Source organism: Megalobrama amblycephala, linkage group LG1 (genome assembly GCF_018812025.1).
Source record: "Megalobrama amblycephala isolate DHTTF-2021 linkage group LG1, ASM1881202v1, whole genome shotgun sequence".
In the NCBI taxonomy this organism is placed as follows: domain Eukaryota; kingdom Metazoa; phylum Chordata; class Actinopteri; order Cypriniformes; family Xenocyprididae; genus Megalobrama; species Megalobrama amblycephala.
In genome coordinates this window covers 20,447,035-20,468,648 of record NC_063044.1, presented here as the reverse complement: position 1 = coordinate 20,468,648, position 21,614 = coordinate 20,447,035, and the positions used below count along the sequence as shown (strand labels likewise).

Below are 21,614 nucleotides of genomic sequence, written 5' to 3'. Positions count from 1 at the left end.
AAATAAATGTTTAAGACATTGTACAAGTTCAAATAACACGGCCTTATCTTTTTTCTTTTGCTCTTGTTATCTTAGGCTCTATCCTTTACTCAGTTGAAGAACTTAATACTTCCTCTATTACAGAGGCGTATTAGAAGTTGAACAAACACTGCCCCCTGTTGACTCTTTCTAGTTCAATGAGACCAGATCCACTATGAACAGATTGTCGGCTCATCACCATATCCATGTTGAGTGCGGCGTAGCTCTGATAGTGACAGGGAAGCGTGTGTGTGTGTGTGTGTGTGTGTGTGTGTGTGTGTGTGTGTGTGTGTGTGTGTGTGTGTGTGTGTAACAGGGAATCTGAAGAGATCCAGGTTCTCTTCTGACACCTCCCGTCCCAGCCTGAACTTCATCAGGTCACTCGGCATGTTTGCTGATGCTATGAAAGAATAATTATCACACATTTAATTATAAACATTATTCTAGCTGCTGTATGTAAATGGAGATGTTTTTAACTCAAGTAACAGATAAAGCCATTCCTTCTTCAGTAAAGCTTCTCATACAGCTCGTGATGACGCTCATGATCTCAGCAGCAGTGGAGTCGTCTCTGTCCTCATCATCCACAGGCTTCTGAAGGACTGTCTGTGGGGGTTTGGAAATAAATGTTAATGGGAGTCATGACTTATTTTTGTGTTGTTTTTTTGTTTTATCACCCTCAAGCTCCACTTATATTGTTAGTAAAAAAGTTAATAATTTAGAAACACATGTCCATTTCCTATGGTGTATTTGTACCTGTGTTTGAAAGTGTTTGGGTCACACCTCCAGTGAGTTCTGGTTAGCATCTTCACATACCAGGTGAGCGGTGCTCAGGTGTGACTACCTGATTCTTTCTTGTACTGATGAATCTAACTTTGAGATGTCACAACTCCAAGAGAGTACTTTTATCAGCAGGGATTACATAGATAAAAACTTAAAATATGTTTTTATACTATAATGACCTCCTTTATGTCAAAAGATAAATGCAAATGTTAAATGCGTGTTATGGGACAGCAGTCTTGTTCACATGACTGGCCGTATGATAGGGATCTTTTCTGCATGGAGGTTCCTGCCTATCCGGGCTGAGCATACCAGTGGCCATTCTCCTAACTGGGGCAGTGCAGACAGCGCAGGATTGCTCCGATTTAGATCACAGAGAAGCCATTAGTTTGTGAGGACTTGAGATCGAGGACCGGTGCCTTGACACGACCACAACACAGCCCTGAAGTATCAGCAGAGATCGAGTCGACTAGATCATCCATTGTGAAGACCTCATCAACACGACAGCCAGTGCCACAGTTCCTCAACAAACCGTCCATACCGGCGTGATGAATCCGATCCTCAACTGGACACGACCACAACGCAGCCCTGAAGTATCAGCAGAGATCGAGTCGACTAGATCATCCATTGTGAAGACATCATCAACACGACAGCCAGTAGAGTAGTAATTACCCTGGACAGAATGACAAAAAATGATTAATTACTTTGACCTTTTGACCTTTGACATATGAACTTGACCTCTCCCCTCCCCCACGGGACCACCCAAATATTATCCCATCCCCCCATAGTTAACCTCTGTATGAACTCCATGACCTTGGGGTTATGGAATTTAAATAACCTTTGACATGGGTTTTGAATATGTCCATTGATTCTCAGCATTTTGAAATATCTATGGTATTGACTTGCGGGTCATTTGTAGGGTGGATGATGGATGATTTTTGAACTTTGATGCCATATTAGAAGTCCTGATGGTGATTTTAAAGGCTGAAGGGTCACATGTGTTGAGCAGACATCCGCATTCCAGCACATAGTCTATAATATAAAAAGGCTGTTGTGTATTCTGCAGAAAAGAAGTGTGAAACATGGATCGTTTAAACTCACCTAAAACTCCTGAGACAGAGCGGTGTGAAGAAGAGATGGCAGAAAGCCTGACTTTGGCTCCACGAAAACCACGCGGATATGTCTATTTAACAAAGTTTCTCCACGACAGTAAGGACTGTGTGAGAGGAGAATTTGTAATGAATAGTAACCGTGTATTTGGCTACATATTCAATAAGGAGTCCGGAGTCATTACGCTCTACACCACCGACAGTACCGGGGAATTTATACCTGGAGAAGACCCCTGTCTGATGTTTCCTGGTAAAGACTGGACTTTATTTTACACCCGCGTCTGGAAAGATCTGAATGACTGTGGAGAGGAGCCTCTGTACATCGCAGAGTGGGACGGGATAACTCCGGATGTTCGCTATCGTGTGGTCGGCGATCACTCTAATAAGAAGCAGGATGAGTGCGTCTACATATTCTGTTGCAAAGACAAGACAAAGCTCAGAGACCGTGGCGGGGTTATCCTACATGATGAACATCATGATATGTTCGAGATGCAATTTTTGTTCAAGTGGTGTGATCTGACTATGCTGAGCCCCCATTTCTTAAACATAAACAAAATGTTCAAGTGGTGCGACATGCGGGATGGATACAATGAAGTTAGAGTACAGCTATTCAACACAAAGAGATGCGCGCGCAGCAGCTCGTATGCTCTGCCGTCCCCGCCCATTCACTACAAGCATTTATAAGCATCAGCATGACCCACCCATATCCTCAGAAGGTCTTTATAAGTCATGGCTCAACACGATACTTCAGAGCATGCTCACATCTGCAGCTGCGGAGTCTCTTTCGACTACGGGTTTGACCCTCCTGATGACAACGCTACTAGCCATATTCTGACGGAGAATCCCTGTTCATCTGCTGACAATAAACAATGGTTAGATAAATTCTGCACTGAGCTTGGACAACGCGACCTGAGTTTCCTGACTGATCACGGTGAAACTACATCTACAACAACTGAAAAGGCTCTCGACACTCCTGACGGATGCTTCACAGATGTTGAATTCAAAATCGTAAAAGCTACGATCATAGTGCTACTGCAACACCTCATTGGTAATAAGCAGAAGGAGGACTGTGAAGGCTGTGCTATAAATCATCCGAGCCAGCTACAACATTCCTGCCTGTTTGAACCTCCGACATACTACTTTGACACCCACTTTGACGAGCTGACCAGCAGACTGTTTAAGCCATATCTCCGGACCATCATAGCCTACGCGCTACGTCGGTGCGGGTTAAAGTCTCATCCTCAGCGAATTCAAGGAGCAGCCGGAGCTATTCTGCATGAACTAAAAGACGAACCATTCATCACCGCAAAACTACAAGAAATCAGAGCCAAACTTCTGGACAAATCCTGTGAGAAAGTTGTGCTCGACACCGTCGATCTCTGGGAGGGATTCTCTGCTGTGAATGGAGAGTGAGCAAGACCCCACCGCAACGGTATGTAGCCAATGGAACATCGTAGATAATCTGTTTAAAGAACATTACAGAGGCCAAATGTATGTGTTATTGGAAAATTTGCTCAGTGTGTATGATCGTCCTGATTATGAAGATGATAAGGATGTTTCCCCCCGCGAAGTAAAATTCGCGAAATACAGTGAACAAATAAGAGGCATGTCTCTTTCATGGGAGGATTTGAAAAACATATGTGTTAAAGGGTCTGAACCATATTGCGATACGATACGAAATGTTCTGGAGGTGATGACTCAAAGTAACGAACGCTTTCGTAATAGTGACATCCTCTGTATCTACACGTATGTAACAGATGTTTGTGGGGATCTCCTTAGAATCCATAATGTTGATTGTGACATTATCAATGATATTATTGAAACAACGACGAACTATGTCGTAGACCATGATTGGAAGTCATGTCGTGATTTTCTTTTCTGGCTAGACTATCACTAATCTTTATTTTTACATTTTTTACTTACTTATATCATGTGGTCATCTTATGTCGTTATAACGGTTACTTACTGCGTAGAGCAATTTTGATGTATTCTTATTTAGAGTATGCTATTATTATGTAATCCTATTTCAATTTATTACCTACGACATGATGTCATTATGTATCCTGTTTTTAATATAGATCATTTTTAATAAAAGATTGATTCTCCCTGTGTGTATGTCTTATTCTTTGCGAGGGTTGAGACGACAACATGTCGGAGCTCATGAAAAAGGCTTATTACACCCCATCTAACCCCGGTTCTTTAGGCGGTAAAAAACGATTAAAAGACTCCGTCTTAAAGGATAGTGGAGTACGTCTATCCGATAAAGAGGTTTCGGAATGGTTGGCTGGGGAAGACGCATACACATTACACAGAACAGCCCCAATAAATTACAAACGCAATAGAGTCGTAGTATACGGAGTGGATACCCAGTTCCAAGCTGATCTCGTGGACATGACTGCCTATTCAAAGGATAATGATAATAATAAATATTTACTAACATGCGTCCACATGTTTAGTAAGTACGCATGGACTCGAGTGCTAAAGAATAAGAGCGGTACCGAGGTGACTAAAGCGTTCGAGTCTATACTCGGACCAGGGGACAGAGTTTTTTAACAAGCGTTTTCAAGGTTTAATGAAAAAGCACAACATTAAACATTTCGCAACGGCTACCGATTTGAAAGCCAGCGTCATTGAACGATTTAATAGAACACTAAAAAGTAGAATGTGGCGATTTTTAACAGCTACAAATTCCCGCCGTTACGTAGACGTTTTACAAGACATCATGCAGGGGTACAACACTAGTTATCATCGCAGTATTAGGATGAGACCGGTGGACGTCAACAAAGAAAATGAGGGGACGGTGTTTCAAAATCTGTACGGAGATATAAAGATAAAGAATGAAAAAGCAGTATTTAAATATAAAGTCGGAGACGTTGTTCGAATTTCTAAAGTGAGAGGACCATTCACCAAAGGATATGAACAGAACTACACAGAAGAATTTTTCACAATATCCTCATGCATTCCACGCCAGCCTCCCGTTTACACACTGTCTGATTATGACGGGGAGGTCATCGACGGTGTTTTTTATGAAAAAGAGTTACAAAAAATAATCGTGAGCAAAAACAAAGCGTTTAAGATAGAAAAGATTTTAGGAGAGAAAAAACAGGGGGGATCTACGCTTGTCTTAGTGAAATGGTTAGGATGGCCGTCAAAATGTAATAGTTATGTAGACAAAAAAACTCTGGTGGATCTGCAATCGCCTTAAAACACCTGACCGCATACGGGATTAGATCATTTGAGTAAACGGGGTACCATGGGTGACGACGGATTCTATGTTACGTTGCCGTGCAACGCTTCTTTGTCGGTTTATCCGGAAAATCGTATCTCTAGTTACAGAACAAGGTTAGCGAGCCCTATCAACTTGAAAGGTAAATGGGAGGTGGCACTCGTTGAAATTGAATACCCTAGAAGTTGAAATTAAAGTACTCCTTTAATGATGAAGACGGAATTTTTACCATACACACAGCCCCCGCACCGGTCCCGAAACAGTCACAACCTACCCCATACCCATACCCGTTTAAAGAATTATCAGGGTTTTATCTATCAAGGAAGGTACAAATAGACGGTGGGTACTACGCGAACGTTCGTGAAGTGATTAGTGCGATAAGTAACGCTCTCGTACCGACTGCTGTATTGAGTCATGATCCTTTAAAAAACAAGATGTATATGGTTGCGAGACCTAACGTTTCAGTTTCCTTCTTTGGGAAACTCGCAGCTATTTTAGGAGTGAATCCGGGTGAGGCTATCGCCCGCTCTGCCTACCATAAAGATGCAGATTTTACAACAAGTCTAACTACATACGCTCCTCATCAAGCCGATATCAACGCAGGTTTCTATACTATGTACGTTTACACCAACTTATTGTACTTATTGTACTATGTACTTATTACACCGATTATGTTAACTATTACCAAAATCAGGCCGGTGGTGGTCTACCGGGATATTCAGGGGGTGGTGTCATGTACGGGGCGGGGTTAGGGGGTTTGTTTAGAGGTTTGTTTAGGATGGCCATACCGTTGTTGAAAAGGGGGTTCAGTATTGCTAAACCCCACCTAAAATCGGCTGCTAAAAATATAGTATCCGACGTCGTGTCAAACGCGTTGTCGAGAACGTATAACGATAACGCTAAATCTCAAGACGGGTCAGGTCTGATGGTCATGGCTCGCAAGAGAATGTCTAAACCACCGGGTATAAGGAGGCGTGGTCATTCGATAAAGAAGAAAACAAAGCGGGGACCCAAGAGACATTCAGTTGTGCGCAGAAAGCGTAAGAAGAGTGTAAAGCGAAACGTATCAGTTAAGAGATCCACCATATTCTAACATGGCATTACTCCACCGCATGTCAGGAGAGTGCATCAAGTCCGAGTTGGACTTGTTCACCCTTCCTCTGACGCAGACGGTTATTGAGAAAAGCAGTTATTTAGAAGTGCCTCCTTTATCGGCTATATCAGACTCTTCGCCTTTGGAGTTTTTTATAGCCGGGAATGGCGACGATTATGTCGACCTAAATAACACACTGCTGTATCTACGTCTTAAGATCACAAGACCTAATGGGGCTGATTTACCAAACGATGCCAAGGTCGGTCTGATAAATTACCCCGGGGCTACTATATTTTCACAAGTTGACGTGAGTCTCTGAGATCGTTTGATATCTCAGAGTTCGAGTACGTATCCTTACCGATGTATCATTGAGAGTCTGATCAACTACAGTAAAGATGCGTTGGAATCGCTTTTCTCAGCCGGCTTGTTTTACAAAGACACTGCCGGCCATATGGATGAGACTGACCCCGGCGGGGATAACCAGGGACTGGCGAAGAGGTCGGCCTACACTGCGAACAGCAGAGTGGTGGAACTGTTGGCTCCTATTCACAGCAATATTTTCTTTCAAGAAAAATTGATGGTGAATGGAATCGACATTAAACTGAGGATGATCAGAGCCAAAGACGAATTCTGCCTGATGAGGGACGGGGATGTGGCGTACAAATTAAATATTATGTCAGCGAGCCTATTTGTCAAGAAAGTCTCTGTATCACCGCCTGTGAGACTGGGGCATGCCCAGGCGCTGCTATCGACTACTGCAAAGTACCCCATAGATCGTGTTTGTTTAAAAAATTTCTCCATACCAGCAGGGTCCCGTGTTTCGAATCAAGAAAATTTGTTTTTAGGAACGCTACCAAAATCTATCGTCCTGGCTATGGTTGATAACGACGCGTTCACAGGAACCTATAATAAAAACCCTTTTGCATTCAAACATTACGATTTGGAGTTCCTAGCAGTCTATGTTGACGGACAACAATTTCCTGCCAAACCGCTACAGCCGAATTTTGAATCGGGAGCGGCAGTACGTGAATTTTATCAACTGGCTATGGCCTCTGGAAGACATCTTAAAAACCAAGCGCTCTCTATCGACAGGGATGACTTTCTGAATGGATACACCCTTTATGCCTTCAACCTCACACCTGACGAAGAGTGCAGTCAGCACATATCGCTCATCAAGTCTGGTAACATCAGACTCGAGGCACGCTTCCGACAACCGTTGCCACAGACTATTAATTTATTAGTCTACGCCGTCTTTGATAGTATCATTGAAGTGTCTAACCGCAGACAGGTCCTGGTTAACTACTATTGAAATGAACACAGTACAGCTCACCGGCATCATGGACAAAATTGCGTGCAACGTTCATTTTCTTGGGGCACTCCCGAGCGATCAACTGCCTGAAACACCATTAATGAACTCGCCATCCGCATTGATAATTAACACACACCCAGCACAGCTGCCGGGTGAACATTGGTTGGCTGTTTATTTACATACCAGTGGTACCGGCTATTTTTTCGACAGTTTTGGAAATCACCCCGACAGCGACTGCTTTCCAGGAGCCATAAAAAAAACTTTCTGCTAACCAACGCATCTGAAGTAGTATATTCATCCAGACGTGTGCAGGATTTCACATCGGATACTTGCGGACAACACTGTGTGTTTTTTCTGTATCATTTGATCAACGGACGTAGTTATAACGATGTGTTGAAGATGTATGGCGACGATTATATTAAAAATGATAAAATGGTAGCATACTTTGTGAAAAGATTAAAACCGTATGTGTGTAATGAAAAATTTGCATGTATTCAGTGTGCGCAAAAGTGTAATATTCATATGAATCATGTTTAAGTTTTCAATTCACATCGATTATAAATAAAGACTTAAAACCGAAATCTTTTATTGTGTTTTTATTTCAAATTTTAAGCAGACAATACATATACACATTTCATGAAACAAATATTAACAAACAAACCATTTTAAAATTCTAACCACTGACTTCGATCGATAGTCGGCGAATTGAACGCTTGACCTTCTGAAGCGCCTGACACGCTTACTTTTTTTCTTCTTTTAGAAAACGATTTACGTTCTGGTGTAACAATATCAGAAGGACTTTCAAATTCCGGGGGCGCAGTATCGGGTCTTTTTAAAGAATTAATCAGCCGTCTAACATTATGATTCGGTATGGTAGAAAACGGTATGTTTAATTCGGCAAAGGTTTGTATAAACTCTGACCATCCTGGAGGTCTTCTGTCATCCCGGACCTTTTGTGGCGCTGTGACATTTTTTATCAAATCAAGCATGTGCGACCCAGGTATGGCTTTTCCCCTGAACACAAACTCTCCCGTCTCGTTCCATGCACTGAGTCCTTTAGCTTTAGACAATTTGTCTAATATGTACCGACTGTTTTTCACACTTCTTGATGGTACATTCTTCAGAACTTCACTTATGACATCATCCACACCTCCGTCATCTTCAGGTATGGTTGGTGGACGTTCATCTTTATGGGATGGTTCAGAATTGGGTAGTGACAACGTTAAAACGCTACTCTCCCGTTCACCTTGTTTAACGATAGTCAAAAACTGGGTCAGGATGTTCGCATAGAGTTTGGCTTTTTCGTACTGATTCAAATCACCCCTGAGCAAGATCGTCCTTATGGAAGTGTCCAGATCGTTCTCTACAGTCTGTTGGATATTTTCACGAACATTCTCATTTTTCAGCTTTTCCAGTTGATGTTGTGGTACTAAATACATTTTCTCAGCATACTCCATACTCAACCACGTCTAGATATCGAGCTGGAAATAAATGGTACAGCAACACTAAGGAGCGGTAAAAGAAATCCACCAGTCTGATTAAAGACTTTCTTCTTGGCTGATAGGCCGATTTTTTTTTTTTAATCGATGACAAATTTAATTTCCTTTTTTCTCCTTCTCAGTTTTTGGTACTGTTGTCGATTGACAGGAATTGTACCGTAGAGAATGTTGAGAGCAACTTCACACAATGTTAAAATGAGTTCGTCGGACGCCGATTGTAAAATAAGCCTACGTTGTTTTGGCGTAGCTTTATGTATCAGTTTCAACAATGGTAGATGTTTACAAAGTCTCGCGGACATTACGGGTGATCACGTTCTTCGTTTTTTCTGGAGATAAACCACTTGATGGTCGGACAGCAATCCTGTTCTGAGACGGAATTGTTCAGGAGTTTTTGCTTTATAGTCTATCATTAAATAACCGTAAGGTCGACTGGTTGCATCTTGATAGCATTCCATAAAGTATTTTGTGTTTCCAGGATACATTTGCCGACCTAGTACCGCTACTTGATTGGCATCCCGTGGGTTTTTAAACAAAATCATATAATTTGTGTTCAAGCTGATGGTTCTACTGGATTTACCTTGGGCAAATAAATTCTGCACTATATAAATAGCGCTAAGATTACGATGATGCACAAATTGCGTAAAAACCTTTTCGACCTGATTGTTTCCACCCGCTTCGTTCATAAGGTCGTCCAAAATCAAAAGATTTGTCTTGTTGACGGGTAATAAATCATCATCACTGAGAATTCCTTCCACAAATTTAATGTCATACAGTTTAAGCAATTCATCATACAGTGGCTGCCAACAGCTATAAATATACACAATGTTTTCAATTTTTTTAGAAATCAGTTTCAGGCCATTTTCCAACAGACTTTTTACAAAATAACTTTTCCCTGAATTAGAAGGTCCACTGATTACCGCTGAGAATGGATGCTGAAGTCTGAAATCAAAATCAGAAGCATCCTGAAGGCCCCTGTGTAGCATCGAATCAGTAGCCATAAGGAAGAGTGGTGAAATCGGGTTCTGTAAAATTCTGTTATATAATCTCCGTCGTCTATTTCATTCGTCAGCTCCCCCAGATGATCTCCTAGAGGGGGGTCCCAGTCCCCCTCCCTAGAGACAAAAATAACGCTGTCGGTGTCGGAATATAACAAGCGGTCACTGAGTTGATCCATGAGCTCGTACAACTCAAGCCGCGCATGAGCTGTTGTAAAAGCTCCTACAAACACGTTAATGTCACGAGTCTGACGAACATCACCTTTTGGGGGTCGATGTTGGACTAGAGCAACGTCATCCGAGACGAAAGTAAAATAAGTCAGCGTGTCGGTTTCGCCAAAAACAATTCTGGTGAAATCTTCAGGATCGTTCACAAGCTCGGTATAAGCCAAATTTTCGCGCGTGGAGAACCTCCCCCATAAACTGTTCAGCAATAATTTATTGATAGCCCTCTGTGCGGGGTTGTGACTGATCTTTTCGGCATCAAGGCGAATACCCTCTTTTTCATAATATTCGCATATATAAGCCTCTTTGTCAGCATCAGTGACAACGTTTGACGGGTAACCAGACGCTTGTTGCTTCAGGCATAAAAACGTCTTTACGTATTCACGAAATAATGTGTCTGACCGTTGTGGGAAATGCCAAACCTCTTCAATCGCTGCAATAACGTAACCCTTCTCAATCGCTTTCAAAAGCTCGATGCTGACCCAACACCCCGTGAGCGCTCTCTCTTCATCAGTGTGGGTACAGTCTGTTGTCTGGTTTTGAGCGTGTGCACATTTACCGCACAATGGAAACATCAGTTTACCGCCGCATCTGTACGGGAGAACCGGGTGTAACAATTTACGAGGCGGATAAACTTTAGCTTTGATGATACCGTAATCATTTTTGATCGGTTCAAAATCTTTGAAAATAATTTGAGGGTGTCCGATCGGGTAGCTTTTCCTAGCCTGACAGAAAGGATATAAGCTCGTAAAATCTACGTAACTTATTCTCTCGCCCTCAACTGTTTTGTGATACAGTTTATAAGCGTTAGTTCGTCCGCCAAACAATGCCTCTCTCGGCTTCAGTCTCTCGGGCGCCGAATAAGTACTCATAAATTCCTTCACAGAAGGATCAGACCGTTTCATTTCCGCCCATTCACATTCCCAAAGAACCTCGATTTGCAAACCGTAGGTATTCTGTAGAATTTCAACCTTTTCGTCAAACTGTCTCCTGAGTTCCGCATAAGTCACCCCTGACATAGGATGTCGCTGATGAGGTTCAAAGCGGCACGAATGTCCATGGTGAACGCAACCGTTAAATTCGAACCCGTATCTCGACTCTCCCTCCTCGTAGAATCCATCTAAAAAGTAACGACCAATCGGCACCTCGCCGTGGTTAACCGCATGGTGAATATCAACGTTTCGAGTCTTTTTTACATACTCGAGCCATTCGATCGATGCATTTGAGTAAGTCTTACTCTGGCGGACGTAAGCGTTATTATGCGTCAGAGCTAGCATATCTTTCTCGAGATAGTGGGTTTTGAAGACAGCCATGCAACAGCCGGCAAGCGTCGTTGAATTGAACGGGTCGAGCCCTGTGCAATCAATGAACGCCTCTCTGTATTTCATGCATGCCTCACGCAGTAAGACGACATCATTTACACCGTAGTCATACAACTCCTTCCTGAAATCGAAGATTTCACCCTTGACACTATTGTACCATGCATCAAACTTTACCTGATCTTTATCAGACATGTTATCGTAATTGTAGAACTTTTTGTTGGGGTACATCCCCCGGTATTTTGCAATTTCCGGTCTATTGAAAAGATGCGGAAAATACCCTTTTTCTCTCGTGGTCAAATTGAGCGCGGCGGGCATCTTAGACAGGGCCATCGGTATGAACGCGTAGCTATCGATGTATCACTGGCTATACTCTTCATCGTACATGAAGATTAATTTACATCCTTGCATTATAACATCAAGAGTAAGCCCAGCCTTGCAAAAATACTCCAGAATTAGAAAGGAGTCAAATCTGGACGCATAATGAGCTATGAAGCAGTATCCCTCGTATCGAGGTTGTCTAAACCGGGCGATTAGTTTCGCTATACAGTCAGGTCCTTTGGCTACAAATTTCTCACCTTTAAAAGTGATGCCGCAGACAAAATTCGCTTGATGTCGGTCATTTACATATTGCGTTTCAAAGTCATAAAAAATGTATTTATTGCAAGGGTCCTTGGGTGGAATGGGTTGTATGAAGCAATTGTGCCGCCCCTGGTGATGCTCTCTACGATTCGAGTAACCCTTGTAGCAGAATTCACACACGTAATTGGCTCCGATGAACGCAGTCAAATTCAGAATCATATAGAAATTATTATTTTGCAAATAAAGACATACTGTTTTAGGGTGGGGGGCATCGTGATTTTTGTATGTTTCTAAGCCCCCCGCGCTCGTCCTGTAAAAAAACCCACTATTTTAATGTCTAGAAGGGATTCAAAAGCCCGTATGTTGTCGAATCCAATTTGTTTTTGAATTGAGAAGCCGGCGCTGTTATGGATGGTCACCGCAGTTCTTTCTAACTCATTCTCGGGTAATTGTGGATTGAGAAAACGTGCTAGACAGATAGAGAAGCATAAGTTGTTTGAAACGTTTGTCGGACAAAATAGCGACATTTTTTTCCGTTTGATGACCCGATCCAGAGCTAAATCCATAAGTTTACGACGATGCCGCCCTCCTTGTCGATTCATGGCTACATTAGCTTCGATTTCGACGGAATCATCTGACATCAATCTATCGCTACTCTGTAAAACCTTTGCAATTTGGTCGGTAAATATGTTGACGGAGTAATTATTTCCATCTGTTAAAACAGCAGAAACTGGTGATTTTAGCGTAGGGGCTGAAAGGGTTAAATTGATTACACATGCTTCGCCACCAATATCTCGAGCATGGGAGACTATTTCGTCAAAAGCATCGTGCAAAAAAAATGTGGTACGCCGCCAAATCTGTAGAGTTAATCTCCCTCAGATTCATGAGCCGTCGCAATTGCAAACTATTGAAACGCGGTCGCGGTAAAACATGATAGCCGTTAATCAGGCCGCCCTCCCGAATCAGCGTATCAATGTCTGAACGCAGTAGCGCCGACGTACCCGCAGGTTGATCGGATGATATTGTATTGTTTGCTGATCCGACAGTATCTGTAGGGAGAGCCGCAATGCTAGACGACTGCTGCTGATTGTTATCAATAATGCCCCCATTAAACGTTACTCCACGACTATTATTTAACCCCCGCCGTCTTGTATTATGTTTAATAATTCCTGTAACCGTTCTGACAAATTAATATTTGGATACCGTTCAATTGCTGCTTCTAAACGTTCCAAATTTGAAGTCTGATGCAGCGGTGCATCATCGACAAAAGATGTTTCTACACGATCTGAATACATGTCTAGCAAATGCTGCAAACTGTCACACATGTTTTGGGTACTCACGGTTTGCGTTTCAAGCAGGCTTTGTAACACCTCTGAGAGAGATTGGTCTGGATGACTGCTACGTGTCTCGGCTGTGGAAAAACAGTTCTCTGTATCCATTTTAATTGTTTTTATTTTTTTAGATCAAAAGTAACAAACAGAATATGTAATATCACAAAATGATAAAGATAAAACATCGGAAACAAGCATTCAAAGCAGAAAGGTAGACATCATAGCATAACGGTTGAGAATAAAGAAACCACATTTACATGTATAATCAAAACGCAACAAATACTGATAAACTGTGATGCATTACGAATCACGTGCGTGTATCTATCTTCGTTGGAGTGCAGCGACTACGGCGTTAAGCAGACTCACTATTAATTGCCTCTCTCGCATCTGTTCAATTTCTGATCTTTCAACTCGGGCATAATGTGCGTCAGCATTTCTCTGCATTCTTTGGATAATGTCTATTATTTCATGTAGTCCAGCACCGTGTCCATCAAGTCTATTGTACAGCGTACCAAATTCGGCTGCTGATCTCTCGTTTTCCTCCTGACGACGAGCTTCCAACAAGTCCAGTCTGTGGTGAAGAAATCCTATCTCCCGTGCAGTTCTGTCACGTTCCTCTGCTGCTCTAGCACGCTCCTCTGCTGCTCTGGCGCGTTCCCCCGCTGCTCTGGCACGTTCCTCCGCTGCTCTGGCACGTTCCTCCGCTGCTCTGGCACGTTCCTCCGCTGCTCTGGTATGGTCCTCGTTGAAGACGGTAACAAAATTGTTAAAATCAGCGGTGAGCACGTCTATTTTGCCGGCACGCTCGTGATTCCTAGGGGTATCCCCTCGCTCTTCCTCCTCTCCTTTGTCTACCTCTTCTTCGACCACCTCTTCTCCTTCGTCGTCCCCCTCTTCTCCTTCAGACGCTTCGCAAAATGAATACGGAGTTTGTCTACCTCTCACTGTCCACGGATCGTCTCGATCACTGGTAAAAGATGAAGAGTCCCACTCTTTCACTTGCAATTCCGTCCACATCAGCGGGTCGTCAGCGGGTCCAACACGGATATCTGTTTAGAAATATAAACCAAAACTCAAATTAAAGTTTGACCATTAATTGCGCATACAGCTTTTTGACTAACACCAGGTATTCTTTATAAACATCATTTTAAATGAATATATTGAATATTAATTTGAAATAATAAGGATGAGTCAAAACTTACCATCGGATGCCTGACTCGATCCACTGACGCAACGCCTCTTCTTTGGAGGGACTGCTGAGCTTGGCCCCGGTCGCCCGCTAGCTTCCAACTCTAGATCTACCGCGTCACTGCTGGATATTATTTGTTCCTGCTGTGGTGGCGTTTGACAAAAATTAATGGATGACCCCCGTCTCCTAACCCTTGATGACTCGTTTGTGGGGGTTTCCTCAAAATCGTCCGTGGTAAGGTCAATGAAGCCGGGAAGTGTGACCAAGGAAGGCAATTCTATAAAAATAAATAAAAAAAAATTAAAAAGTTAGATTTTAGCATGAACAGAAATAAAATGTACCATCTGTAGATAATAGTAATATTTTACCGTCGTCCGAGTCCTCTATAATGCTTGGACTGTCAGCTACTGAAAAAATAAAATTGTACATTTAGTATACAATTATAATCATCATAAAATTATGTAAACATTTATGAAAAACAAATTCTCATAAATTTGTACTTACAACGGTCGATGGCCTCGAATGCGCTCTGTTCAACATTTGAGACTATAAAAGATATAACAAACACATGATTTAGTAATTACATTTACACGGCATGAACATCCTGAAGAACCGCCCCCGACAACTCTGAGGGTAAAAGCCTTTCTAGTGATAGCAAATACGCAGGGTTCTGTATACATCCTTTAATGCAGCAACACCACACCCCTGCAGAAGTGATGGGAGGGACGAATTCTCAGACGATACATTTTAATGACATATTAGCAGTGACTAAGCATGTATACAATAAGACGAATGGGTTAAAATACAAATCACATATACCATTTCTCAGATCAGTCATCTCCAATTCAATAACACTAGTCTTAAAATAATGAAATAGGAATAAATGTAATGAAATATTAAGATTTAAAATTAATGAATTAGGCGTAAATATAATTAATGAATTTAAAATGAAATGGGAAATATAAAATGAGGATTTAATGGATTAGAATAAATAATTAATGAATTAGGAAAAATATAAAAATTAAAATAAGGAGTAAATATAATTAAGATATTTAAACATTAATGAAATAGGATTTAAGATTTAAAGTTAGGAAAAATGAGTAAATATAATTAAGATATTTAAAAATTAATGAAACAGGAAATATAAAATGAGGATTTAATGAAATAGAATAAACAATTAAGGTTTAAAAAAATTAAAATAAGGAGTAAATATAATTAATGAATTAAGATTTAAACATTAATGAAATATAAAATTAGGATTTAATGAAATAGAATAAATAATTTAAATTTAGGAAAAATTAGGAGTAAATATAATTAAGATATTTAAAAGTTAATGAAACAGGAAATATAAAATGAGGATTTAATGAATTAGAATAAATAATTAATGTTTAAAATAATTTAAAATTAATGAATTAGGAAAAATATAAAAATTAAAATAAGGAGTAAATATAATTAATGAATTAAGATATTTAAACATTAATGAAATATGAAATATAAAATTAGGATTTAATGAAACAATAAATAATTAAGATTTAAAATAATATTTAAAGTTAGGAGTAAATATAATTAAGATATTTTAAAATTAATGAAATATAAAATTAGGATTTAAAATTAAATGATTTAGAATAAATATAATTAGGATTTAAAAATAATGAAATAGGTTTAAATTAAGATATATATATATATATATATAAAATAAAACAGCAAATTCATTAATTAAGATTAATTAAAACAAAATCGCATGTATTGAAATAAATAGAGATCCAATAATACACCAAACATCATTAATAAATAAAACAGTCATATGCATTGAAACAATAATACATCAAGCCGTGTTAGGAGATATTTAGCATATCCCATGAAACCATAAAAACATCAGCCGGAAGCCACATCACTTTGCCGGAAAAAACGTTTCGATTAATGACGACACAAAACAAATATGGCGCTGCCCAGGAGCAACATGGCTTACCCATGTACAAACAATGGTAAAACAAAAGCACGCTGATTTGCTGCTGTATATGAAGGCATTTAGCATAAAACATCAGCTGGAAACGCCTAGATTAAAATTATTAAGAATTATTAATAAAGAAATCATTTAGCGTAATCCGTGAAACAATGTAAAAGCATCAGCCGGTAGCATCGGCATACAAACACAATGTAACCGGAAAAACGCCACATGGCTGGAACAAACAAATATGGCGCTGCCTTTGTGTTGACAACAAAGAGCATGACGAATTGTTAGGCAATAGAAAGAAAAGCATCGCAGACTCAGCACGCGTTGGTACAAAAGAAACATTTTAACATGCGGTGACAAAACAAACAATAGCAACAGCAGATGCTTAAAGAACCAAACATGAAATACCAACTACATTAGCCGGAATTTAAAAATGCAAAACACACGCAGGTCATCCCAACTTTTTTTTAGCATATAAAAACTAACATTACCAGTCTAGCCGTTTGCAAACAAACAATAGCTGGTGACATAGCAAGCACTTAAGAACCATTTACATTAGCGTAATTTAAAAATGCAAAACACACCGCGGCCAAACCAACAATAGCAGCATAAATTTGAAGAGATTGTCTTACCTAGGTTGTTCGCTGCTGAAGATCGCTGAAAAAAGGCATGGAAATCATGTTACATGACCCATAAAAACAACCATCTGCTTTAAAAGCCGAGCAAAATACATTATCCGTAATTTTAAAATAGGAGTTACATATATTACGACCATAAAAAAAATAAAATCAATTTCAACATGCTGAACCACCAACAAAAGTTTAAGGGCCATACAAATTTCAAATTAACCGTAATTTTAAAAATAAACGTGAACAAAAGAAAACTATAGCAGCAACCAACTTTTAACTTATTGCAAACAAAAGAAACATTTTAACACGACCGACAAACAATTATAGCAGCAACCGACTTTTAACTTATTGCAAACAAAAGAAACATTTTAACACGACCGACAAACAATTATAGCAGCAACCAACTTTTAACTTATTGCAAACAAAAGAAACATTTTAACAATTATATAGGCAACCAACTTATTGCAAACACAAACAAAAGAAACAATTATAGCAGCAACCGACTTTTTAACTTATTGCAAACAAAAGAAACATTTTAACACGACCGTCAAACAATTATAGCAGCAACTGACTTTTAACTTATTGCAAAAGAAACACGATATCCATAATTTTAAAAATCACCAGTTTAACGCTAAACAACCTTTTTTAACGTATAAACATCCCACAGATTGCAAACGCAAACAAAATGGCCAGATTAAAACACGCGATGGTCAAAACAAAGAACCAAAATAGGCCTACCTCTTTTCAGCATTTTTAAATAAAAAAAAAAAATCAACATTATACGTATTACAAACAAAATGCCGTAAAAGAAATTAACACCCCCGCGCCAAAGCACAGCACAAATTGAATATATTTTATGTCTTACCGTTGCTGAACATTGCTGGAAATCAGATCGCTGAAGAACGAAGAAGCAGAAAAGTCCAAAATACAAACTTTTTTTACTGTTGAGTCGAGTCCGGATGTTTATACGCATTCAGAATATGTTGGGCGGGGTTTGGGCGGGGTTTGGGCGGGGTATGGGCGGGGTATGGGTGGGGCAGGGGTGACGTCATCCCTCTCACAGGTTTTCATAGCCTTTCAATTAAATACTACAATACATTTTAAACCCTATATTATATAAATATAACGAGAACATAATTTAATGTATTTCCATGCATCGAGGGGAAAAACAAACTAAAACGAGCACGTGCCGTTTTATTAGACTGCGGGTTCTTTTAAATAAATTTAACGGTCCTTGTCGCGACCACCAGGGTGTGCTATTGTTCTATTTTACTCATGAGTAAACGCCCGTACAGCTCTTAATAGTTCAGCAGGAATAAGCTATTAATAAATCCGTGTATTGAATTAAGTTTGATATGATGTGTTAAACAAGTCGATTTTACATCGACTTGTGGATATATTTGGAGCATTTATTTTGTTTAAAGGAAATGTATGAATTTAAAACGCAGCTTGTTACACCCCGAGGCGCTTACCCGCTGTGGCTGACCTGCTGGATGCCTGACAGCCGAGCCATCGCGGCGTCGGCACAGCAGTGGTCCAGGCCTCTCTTCACAGAGATCTCTCTGAAGAACAATGGCGATATTATGGACTGTAATAAACAAAGAACCTTATTCTGAGCTTAATAAAAAGAATGTCATATAGCCTTAAGGTGCTGACTTTTCAACCAATGAACTATTGTTTGATCAGATTAGAAAGACATTTCATGTTTAGCGCGTTTGCGAAAGGAGTGCTTTTCCCCTGTTCTCCAAAAAGGTGAGATGATTTATAAATTAATTTATAAATGTTTAAAATATGTGAATATTATTTACGTTTGAAAAGTGTGTGTGTGTGTGTGTGTGTGCAACAGGGAATCTGAAGAGATCCAGGTTTTCTTCTGGCACCTCCCGTCCCAGCCTGAACTTCTTCAGGTCACTCAGCATGTTTGCTGATGCTATGAAAGAATAATTATCACACATTTAATTATAAACATTTATTCTAGCTGCTGTATGTAAATGGAGATGTTTTTAACTCAAGTAACAAATAAAGCCAAACCTTCTTCAGTAAAGCTTCTCATACAGCTCGTGATGACGCTCATGATCTCAGCAGCAGTGGAGTCGTCTCTGTCCTCATCATCCACAGGCTTCTGAAGGACTGTCTGTGGGGGTTTGGAAATAAATGTTAATGGGAGTCATGACTTATTTTTGTGTTGTTTTTTTTGTTTTATCACCCTCGAGCTCCACTTATACTGTTAGTAAAAAAGTTAATAATTTAGAAACACATGTCCATTTCCTATGGTGTATTTGTGTTTGAAAGTGTTTGGGTCACACCTCCAGTGAGTTCTGGTTAGCATCTTCACATACCAGGTGAGCAGTGCTCAGGTGTGACTACCTGATTCTTTCTTGTACTGATGAATCTAACTTTGAGATGTCACAACTCCAAGAGACTACTTTTATCAGCAGGGATTACATAGATAAAAACTTAATATATGTTTTTATACTATAATGACCTCCTTTATGTCAAAAGATAAATGCAAACGTTAAATGCGTGTTATGGGACAGCAGTCTTGTTCACATGGCTGGCCGTATGATAAGGATCTTTTCTGCATGGAGGTTCCTGCCTATCCGGGCTGAGCATACCAGTGGCCATTCTCCTAAATGGGGCAGTGCAGACAGCGCAGGATTGCCCCGATTTAGATCACAGAGAAGCCATCCCAGATAGCAAACGGATGTGGGCCACTTCAGGCAATGATGCGGCACTGCAGGCCTTCTTATGGCCCGGACAAAATGTATGTGAGCCTTAAGTGGCCCACATGTAACATGGCAAATATGGCCCAAATATTTCAAATCACAGTGTGGGCCTTTTTAGGCAAAGATGTGGCACTTACGGCAATGTGTAATCTGAATGTGAGCCTGAAGTGGCCCATGTGATAAATAATGAATATGGCCCAAATATCACAAACCAAATGTGGGCCATCTTTGGCAAAAATGTGGCACAATCAACAATGGCTAATTTGGCTTTAAACCAAATGTGGCCCACATATGCTGTAGCAAATGTGGCCCAGTTATCTTAAAACACAACTGGGCCAGTTTTGGCAAAGATGTGGAAAGTAATCACTGGCAATTCTGAATGTGAACCTAAAGTGGCCCACACATGGCATAACAAAAATGGGCCGAATACATTACTCCAACTTTGGACCACATTTGGCAAATGTACGGCACAGTCGGCACTGGCTAACCAGGGTGTGAGCCTAAACTGGTCCACATATAATGCAGCAAATGTGGCCCAGTTATCTTAAAACATATCTGGGCCAGTTTTGGCAAACTTTTGGGACAGTAATCACCGGCAAATCTGAATGTGAACCTAAAGTGGCCCACAAATGGCATAAAACGTATGGCCCGGATAGATTATTCCAACTTTGGACCACATTTGGCAAATGTACTGCACAGTCAGCACTGGCTAACCAGGCTGTAAGCCTAAACTGGCCCACATATAATGCAGCAAATGTGGCCCAGTTATCTTAAAACACAGCTGGGCCAGTTTTGGCAAAGATGACAGAGTGTAATCATTGGCGATTCTGAATGTGAACTCCAACTGTACTCCATTACTCCAACTTTGGACCACATTTGGCAAATGTACGGCACAGTCAGCACTGGCTAATCAGGGTTTGAACCTAAACTGACCCACATATAATGCAGCAAATGTGGCCCAGTTATCTTAAAACTTATCTGGGCCAGTTTTGGCAAACTTTTGGAACAGTAATCACTGGCGATTCTGAATGTGAACCTAAAGTGGCCCACACATGGCAAAATAAAAATGGGCCGAATACATTACTCCAACTTTGGACCACATTTGGCAAATGTACGGCACAGTCAGCACTGGCTAACCAGGGTGTAAGCCTAAACTGACCCACATATAATGCAGCAAATGTGGCCCAGTTATCTTAAAACTTATCTGGGCCAGTTTTGGCAAACTTTTGGAACAGTAATCACTGGCGATTCTGAATGTGAACCTAAAGTGGCCCACACATGGCAAAATAAAAATGGGCCGAATACATTACTCCAACTTTGGACCACATTTGGCAAATGTACGGCACAGTCAGCACTGGCTAACCAGGATGTGAGCCTAAACTGGCCCACAAATAATGTGGCCCAGTTATCTTAAAACATATCTGGGCCAGTTTTGGCAAAGATGTGGAAAGTAATCCCTGGAGATTCTGAATGTGAACCTAAAGTGGCCCACACATGGCATAACAAAAATGGGCCGAATACATTACTCCAACTTTGGACCACATTTGGCAAATGTACGGCACAGTCAGCACTGGCTAACCAGGGTGTAAGCCTAAACTGACCCACATATAATGCAGCAAATGTGGCCCAGTTA

The 21,614-nt window shown here is 40.5% G+C and overlaps 2 protein-coding genes across 2 annotated transcripts in view; one reads left to right on the top strand and one right to left on the bottom strand.

Annotated features, from left to right (window-relative positions):
• Nucleotides 1-21,614, bottom strand: part of LOC125243939 (gastrula zinc finger protein XlCGF57.1-like) — an 848,513-nt gene that overhangs the window by 466,254 nt on the left and 360,645 nt on the right. The window lies entirely within an intron of this gene.
• Nucleotides 6,225-7,532, top strand: LOC125261432 (uncharacterized protein F54H12.2-like). Its single transcript, XM_048180252.1, has 2 exons — nucleotides 6,225-6,482; nucleotides 6,561-7,532. Exons 1-2 carry the CDS (start codon nucleotides 6,225-6,227, stop codon nucleotides 7,530-7,532), a joined length of 1,230 nt encoding a protein of 409 aa, XP_048036209.1.

Bases quoted from the DNA above. Each gene is read 5' to 3' on its own strand.
- LOC125261432 (XM_048180252.1), top strand. From the start codon at position 6,225: ATGGCATTACTCCACCGCATGTCAGGAGAGTGCATCAAGTCCGAGTTG. The intron at 6,483-6,560 runs GTCGGTCTGATA...TTGATATCTCAG, and splicing joins ATTTACCAAACGATGCCAAG to AGTTCGAGTACGTATCCTTA.